We start from the raw sequence: 6,690 nt of genomic DNA on the forward strand, positions 1-6,690 counted from the left end.
AAAAAAAAAAATGGTTTTTTCAAATAATAAATTTAAAAAAAAAAAAAAAAATCAAAAAAAAAATACTTTTTTCTGATTTTTATTTTTAAAAATTTTTATTTTTTTATTATTTTTCATTTTTTTTCTCAAACGGTTAGTCGAGATATTTATATATTTTTACAAACAAGCAAAGATATCAGATAATGGAAAATAATAATAAATATAATAAATAAATAAATAAAACACAATTATTGAAGATCTCAACAAACAAAATGTAAATACGATACTGTTTTTTATTTTATTTTTATTTTTAATTATTTTTACTTTTTTTTTTTTATTATATTTTATTTTATTTTTTTTATTAATAATATTAATAATGAATACAACAAATAATTTAGAGAATAAAAGTAACCAATAAAAATAATTCTATAAATGTTAATATTTAAAATACTAATTCTTTTTTTTTTTTTTTGTTTTTTTTTTTTTTTTTTTTCTCCATTCAAAAAAATATAAAGTTAATTTACACAAATTAATTTCAGAAAAGAAAAAAGTAGATGAAGAAAAAGAAAACAATATCAAGCTTTTAGTAGAGCAAAATTTAAAGTTAAAGAATGAGGTTGATGAATTAAAAAATCAAGTTATTTACTTTTCAAAAATAATAAGTATTGAAATTAGAAATGTATCTGATATCTGCAAACAAAATGAAATAGCAAATCAATCTTTTATAAATGATATCAAAACTGAAATTCAAAAATTTTCAGAAAGGTGCAAACAAAATAAAAGTTCAAATCAATCTTGTATAAATGATATCAGAATGGAGATTCAAAATGTTTCAGAAAATTTTAATAAAAAACATAAATCAAATCAATCAAGTATAGATAAAATCATAATTGATATTCAAAGATTAAAGAAAAAAGATGAAAATTTAGAAAAGATAATTAAATCCAAGTAACAACAAATAGTTTCGTTACTACCAAATTATAGACTCGTTTGAGTCAATTTTTAATATTAATTTATAGTTTTAATTTAAATAAACATTGAATCTATTATATACTAAAATTTAATGTTTTTACCTTTTTTTGTAAACTCCACATAATGAATTACACTTTTAATGTGGTTTTTGATGTAATTTCAAACTATTAAAAAAAAAAAAAATCAATAATTTCTAGAGTAATATACTATAAAATAAAGAGTTTTATTATTGTTTTTTTTTTTTCTAAATTGATTTTGGTATATAATAGTGATTTAAACCTTTTCAATATGTGCTCTGCTACTAATACAAAAGAACATAGGTTTGTTTAAATGATTATTTTTTGTAAATATTGAATTTGAGTGATTTTCTATAGTTTCTTCATCAGAGTCATAATCTTCGTAACTATTTGTATTATTGATTGTGGAAATTGTGGAATTACTATTATTAAGATTATTAATATATTTTAGATTATTCTTATTTTTGATATTATTGATTATATATTTGTTAAGTCTATTATTATTATGTTCATCGTATTCGGTATCTTCTTCGTCGTCATGATCATTTTCTTCGTCGTTATATTGAGGTTGATGGAGAAGGTGAGATTTAAAAAGGTGAGATTGAAAGAGTGATATACTTTGGGGTTGAACTTGTAATGGGTGATGTGGTTGATGACTTTGTGAATGGTGTTGTTGTTGTAAGTGTTGTTGGTAGCTAATATCGGAGTGTCTATCATTGATTTCATCCAATAATTTTGGGTCACGATCTCTGATGATTGTTAAATTGATTGCGTATAATAAAAATGATATTGCCAATTGATGCTTTTCGATGGATGAAGACCAACCAGTATGAGAAATTTTAAATTGTTTTATAATGCCCATGATTTTATCGGATACCTGTCTTTTTGATTTTAACCAATTGTTTTGTAATTCTTGTTCTGTATTTGATGGATCTAAATGTGGTGTAATAATCTTATCTGGTTCGCCTCTATGGGACTTGGTTCCAAGAACCATTTCTCCTTTTTCAAAGTCAGTGTCATAAAGAAAACCTTCTCTAAACACCATAATGTTTTGAAAAGCTGCTGGATGAGGTCCATTTAAATAGAGTATCTCACCATCTATTGGTGAGAATCCAATTTCATATATTAAACCTGGTCCACCCTTTCCAACATATTGAACCTCTCTATTTGAAAATGGGAAAAATGCAACATCCAAAATCAATGAAATATATGACTCTTCTTCTGAACTATTAAATTCATTTTTAATTGATGTTTTTTTCCTATCTGAAAAACTTGTCTAATTGATTATTTAAAATAATTTAATATTAATATTATTTTAATTTTGTGGTTTTATTTTACCAATATATTTTAAATATACATACTATTGGTTTTAATGAATCTATTGCATTAAATACATCCCATATTCGACATTGGTAAGTTCTTCTAGAGACTCCATATTCCATTGCTTTCTTTTCATGGCTGTGTTTGAATAAAAGATATGATAAAGCCCAAAGTAGATACTCTTCTTTGAGCTTTTTGTTGACTTGAATTAATTTGTTATAAAGTGTTTTTACTATTCTTTTATCAAAATAATAAAGTCTTCTAAATTCTTCGTCATCAACATGATCGATTGATACCTTTTTTAAATACTTTTCTTTTCTTTTTTGTATTTTCTTGTCGTTTGATTCAATTTCTATTTCTTTTTTCTTTACAACACTACTATTTGATTTTCCATTCATTTTTAAAAATGTAAATATAAAATGTAAATGTGTAAAAGTTTATTTATTAATATATACAAAAAAAAAAAAGGTGAGAATTATTTTTTTAAATTTATTATTATGTTATTTTTTTTTTATAGGGAAATATATATGAAAATGTTTTATAGTATATGGGAACGAAAAATTATTGGGGTTTATGTGGGTGTAAAATTTTTTTTTTTAAAATAAATTTTAATAAAATTTATTTTTATTTAAATAAATTGTTTGAACAGAATTATTAACATGTATAATAAAAAACACAACTATTTATTAAAAAATACTGGAGGTATGGGGGTTAAAAAAATATAAACCCAACATTAGTGGTAAAAACTACCACTCTGCGGGTAATAAACACTCGATATATAACTACTTACTTTTCCCTATATTTATATATTTATAGTGTTTTATTCTATCATTAACTATAAAAATAAAAATAAATAAAAAAATAAAAAAAAATAAAAAAAAATAAAAAAAAATAAAAAAAAATAAAAAAAATAAAAAACAGTGATTGAAATATATATCAAATTTCTTTTTTAATCTTTTTTTTAAATATTAATAATCTGAAATAAATGTCTTTTTTTATAAAACCATGAATTTAATTAAAAAAATAAAAAAAATATTAAATTTTAAAAAAAAAATTAATTTTTTAAAAAAAATTTTATTTCATTTTAGCGATGTGGTATTCTGGAAACACTCTGGAAACATTTATTTTAGTTTTATTTATAAAAATGATCAATTATAACTTTATCAAATAAATAAATATATAAAATGCTTCTGAAGGTATTCAAATGTTTCTGAAAGCAATTTATAAATAGTCTTTTTTGTGGGCAATAAATAATTTTTTCAGATTTGGTAAAAGAAAAAAACTATAAATAAAAAAAATAATCATCCAAATGTTCAAATCAAAACCAACTTAATAAATAAATAAATACAAATAAAGAAACATATAAATATATAAAAAAAATGCAAGAATTTAATTATAAATTACTTAATTTCGAAAAACCAAATAATTATAAATCAACTGGCTCTGCAATCGAGTTAAATGAAAAAACTCCAAAACTATTTACACCAATTCAAATAAAAGAAATGGTATTAAGAAATAGAGTAATTATAAGTCCAATGTGTAAGTATATTTTAATAGATAAATTTTAAAAAAAAATAAAAAATTAATAAATTTATTATTATTTTTAGGTCAATACTCTAGTTCTGGAAATAGCGGTCTTGCCAATGAATGGCACTATGTGCATTATGGCGGCTTTGCTAAAGGTGGTGCCTCAATGATAATAATGGAGTCTACTGCAGTTTTACCAGAGGGAAGAATTACTTATCTTGATCTTGGAATTTGGTCAGATAATCATATTGCACCATTAAAAAAGATTATAGATTTTGCTCATCTCTTTGATACCAAAGTTTGTGTTCAATTAGCCCATGCTGGTAGAAAATCATCATCATCAATTCCATTCTCTAAAGAAGGTGGCCATTCGTCGATTTCACCAAATGATCAATATGGTAGAGGTTGGCAACAATTAAGCTCATCCCCAATCGCTTGGAGCGACCAAATGACACAACCGGTTGAAATGTCAATCGATGACATTAAGGAAGTCATAGATGCTTTTAAACATGGTGCAATTAGAGCAAATAAAGCTGGATTCGATGCATGTGAACTTCATTTTAGCCATGGCTATCTTGCAATGCAGTTCCTTTCACCAACATCAAACACTCGTACTGATCAATATGGTGGCAGTTTCGAGAATAGAACAAGAATTTTATTTGAAATTATTGATGCAGTTAAAAAAGTTTGGCCATCAAACAAACCAATTTTAGTTCGTATATCTGCAGAAGAATGGGTTGGATCTCAAGGTTGGACTATTGAAGACTCTATTCAATTAGCCAAAAAACTTGAAGAAGTAGGCATCGATTGGTTGGATGTATCAAGTGGTGGTAATAATCAACATCAAAAGATTAAAGGTGGTGCAATGTATCAAGTCCCATTTGCTAAATCTATAAAAGAATCACCAGGTATCTCAAAAATGCTAATCTCAACTGTTGGATCTATTACAACCGGCAATCAAGCTGAATCAATTCTATTGGATAACTCTGCTGATTTTATTTTATTTGGTCGTCCTTTTCTTCGTAATCCAAACTTTACATATGAATTAGCATATCAACTAAATACCAAAATAGATTATGCACTTCAATATAACCAAGGAAAATACCATATTGTATCATAATAAAAATTAAAAAATTAATAAAAAATAAATATTTAAAAAATTAAAAAAATTAAAAAAATTAAAAAAAGTTTTTAATCAAATTTTTTACAAATTTTTTTCTTTTTTTTTTTTTTGATCATCCACAACAATGTTGTATGTGTAAATAATTATTTCTACAAAAGTAAGTATCTATTCATTATAGTATGCAAATAAAATTAAAAAGAAAATTTAAATGATGCAAAACTACATTATCGCGATTCACTTTATATACTCTTTTAAAATTAGTTTTTCTAAATCATTATCACTGCATTCATTCCGAAAGAATTATAATGATTTTAAAAAAGTAATTGAGAAAAGTAATAAAGTGGATTTGTCTTATAGAATAATGATGATTAATCTTCTCACTGAAAATTTTTCTTTTTTCCTTTTTTGTAAAAAAATTAAAAAACAATAGTAATAAAAGAATTATAATACTAATATTACTACCTACCTTTTTTTTTATATAATTTTAGATAATTATTTTGATTACGATTATTCAAATAAACTCTAATAAAATTGATTTGAATTTTAAATTATTATTATTTTTATTGCCATTTTGTCTGATTATTTAAATGATTTCTAAATTAATGTTGTTATTGTTTCGTTTTGTTTAAAAAAAAAAGATTAAATACCAAATTTACATTAATAATAATAATAACACTGATATAAAGAAAATTCAATTAAAAGATAAGAAAAATAAAAATTAATTACTTTTTATTCATTTAATTTTACATTAATATTAAATGCATTATCCATAACGATATGAATATGTATTATATATATAAATATTTTGCGTAATATGTAGTGATGTTATTATAGCTTTTTTATATTAATTAATTTTTTTTATTTATAAAAATAAATTAATATTCGAATAGAACACTAACATCCCCCCACATATTCAACCCCCCACATTTTTTTATAATTAATAATAATACCACCACTAAAATTAAAAACACCACACAAAACATATTTATTAAAATCACTCTCTCTACTTTTACTTTTACTACTTATCATTATTTTAATTTATTTATATCTAGATTCAAAATGAAATGAAATTAGATCTGTGTTTAAAAATAAATTTTATTTGAGATTATGTGTGATTGTAAAATAAAATAAAATTTAATAAAATTAAATTAAAAATAAAATTTTAAAACAGAAAATATTTTTTTTCTTTTCTTTTTTTTTTTTTTTTTTTCACACAAAGTCAAATTCATTTAACTCACTCTTATATTTATTCATATATATTATTTATTTATTTATTTATTTATTTATTTATTTATTTATTTATTTATTTATTTATCTATGTATTATAAAAAAAATAAAATAAAGCATTTTATATAATAAAAATTAAGACCATCATCAATTATAATAAAGTAAAATATCATTTAATCTCATCCCCACCCAAAAATAAATATCAAAACCAAAAATTAAAAAAAAAAAAAAAAAAAAAAAGAGCAATAGTTTTGTCCAAAATTTAAATTCTTTAAAAAAAAATTTTTTTTAAATTTTATTTTTTTTTTTTTAAAATTTTTTTTCGACCATTTTTGTTTTTAAAATTATATATAATCAAATAAATAATATTATTTAGGTTAATCTTAATAATCTTTTTTTATAAAGAAATAATAAAAGAAAAAATAATAACCTCAAATAATTAAAAAATAAATAAAAATAAATAAAAAAACTATTGTATTTGTAAAATTAAATAATCAATCTTCATAATAAATAAATAAAAAAATA

The 6,690-nt window shown here is 21.5% G+C and overlaps 3 protein-coding genes across 3 annotated transcripts; 2 read left to right on the plus strand and 1 right to left on the minus strand.

Annotated features, from left to right (window-relative positions):
- Positions 1 to 355: 355 nt before the first annotated feature.
- DICPUDRAFT_83339 (uncharacterized protein) lies at positions 356 to 931 on the plus strand (the record flags this gene model as incomplete). The annotated part of the gene is made up of 2 exons (XM_003292679.1): positions 356 to 386; positions 519 to 931. The coding sequence occupies 2 exons, from the start codon at positions 356 to 358 to the stop codon at positions 929 to 931; spliced, it is 444 nt and encodes a 147-aa protein (XP_003292727.1).
- DICPUDRAFT_92921 (uncharacterized protein) lies at positions 920 to 2,732 on the minus strand. Its single transcript, XM_003292687.1, has 2 exons — positions 2,330 to 2,732; positions 920 to 2,244 (listed from the first exon to the last, which is right to left on the minus strand). Exons 1-2 carry the CDS (start codon positions 2,684 to 2,686, stop codon positions 1,225 to 1,227), a joined length of 1,377 nt encoding a protein of 458 aa, XP_003292735.1. The 5' UTR covers positions 2,687 to 2,732; the 3' UTR covers positions 920 to 1,224.
- A 935-nt stretch (positions 2,733 to 3,667) lies between these two features.
- Positions 3,668 to 4,935, plus strand: DICPUDRAFT_41003 (uncharacterized protein; the record flags this gene model as incomplete). Its single annotated transcript, XM_003292680.1, has 2 exons — positions 3,668 to 3,827; positions 3,896 to 4,935. 2 exons carry the CDS (start codon positions 3,668 to 3,670, stop codon positions 4,933 to 4,935), a joined length of 1,200 nt encoding a protein of 399 aa, XP_003292728.1.
- Between the last annotated feature and the right edge of the window lie 1,755 nt (positions 4,936 to 6,690).

This window comes from Dictyostelium purpureum (assembly GCF_000190715.1).
Source record: "Dictyostelium purpureum unplaced genomic scaffold DICPUscaffold_365, whole genome shotgun sequence".
Classification (NCBI taxonomy): Eukaryota; Evosea; class Eumycetozoa; order Dictyosteliales; family Dictyosteliaceae; genus Dictyostelium; species Dictyostelium purpureum.

Bases quoted from the DNA above. Each gene is read 5' to 3' on its own strand.
- DICPUDRAFT_92921 (XM_003292687.1), bottom strand. From the start codon at position 2,686: ATGAATGGAAAATCAAATAGTAGTGTTGTAAAGAAAAAAGAAATAGAA. The intron at 2,245-2,329 runs GTATGTATATTT...ATAATCAATTAG, and splicing joins TAGATTCATTAAAACCAATA to ACAAGTTTTTCAGATAGGAA.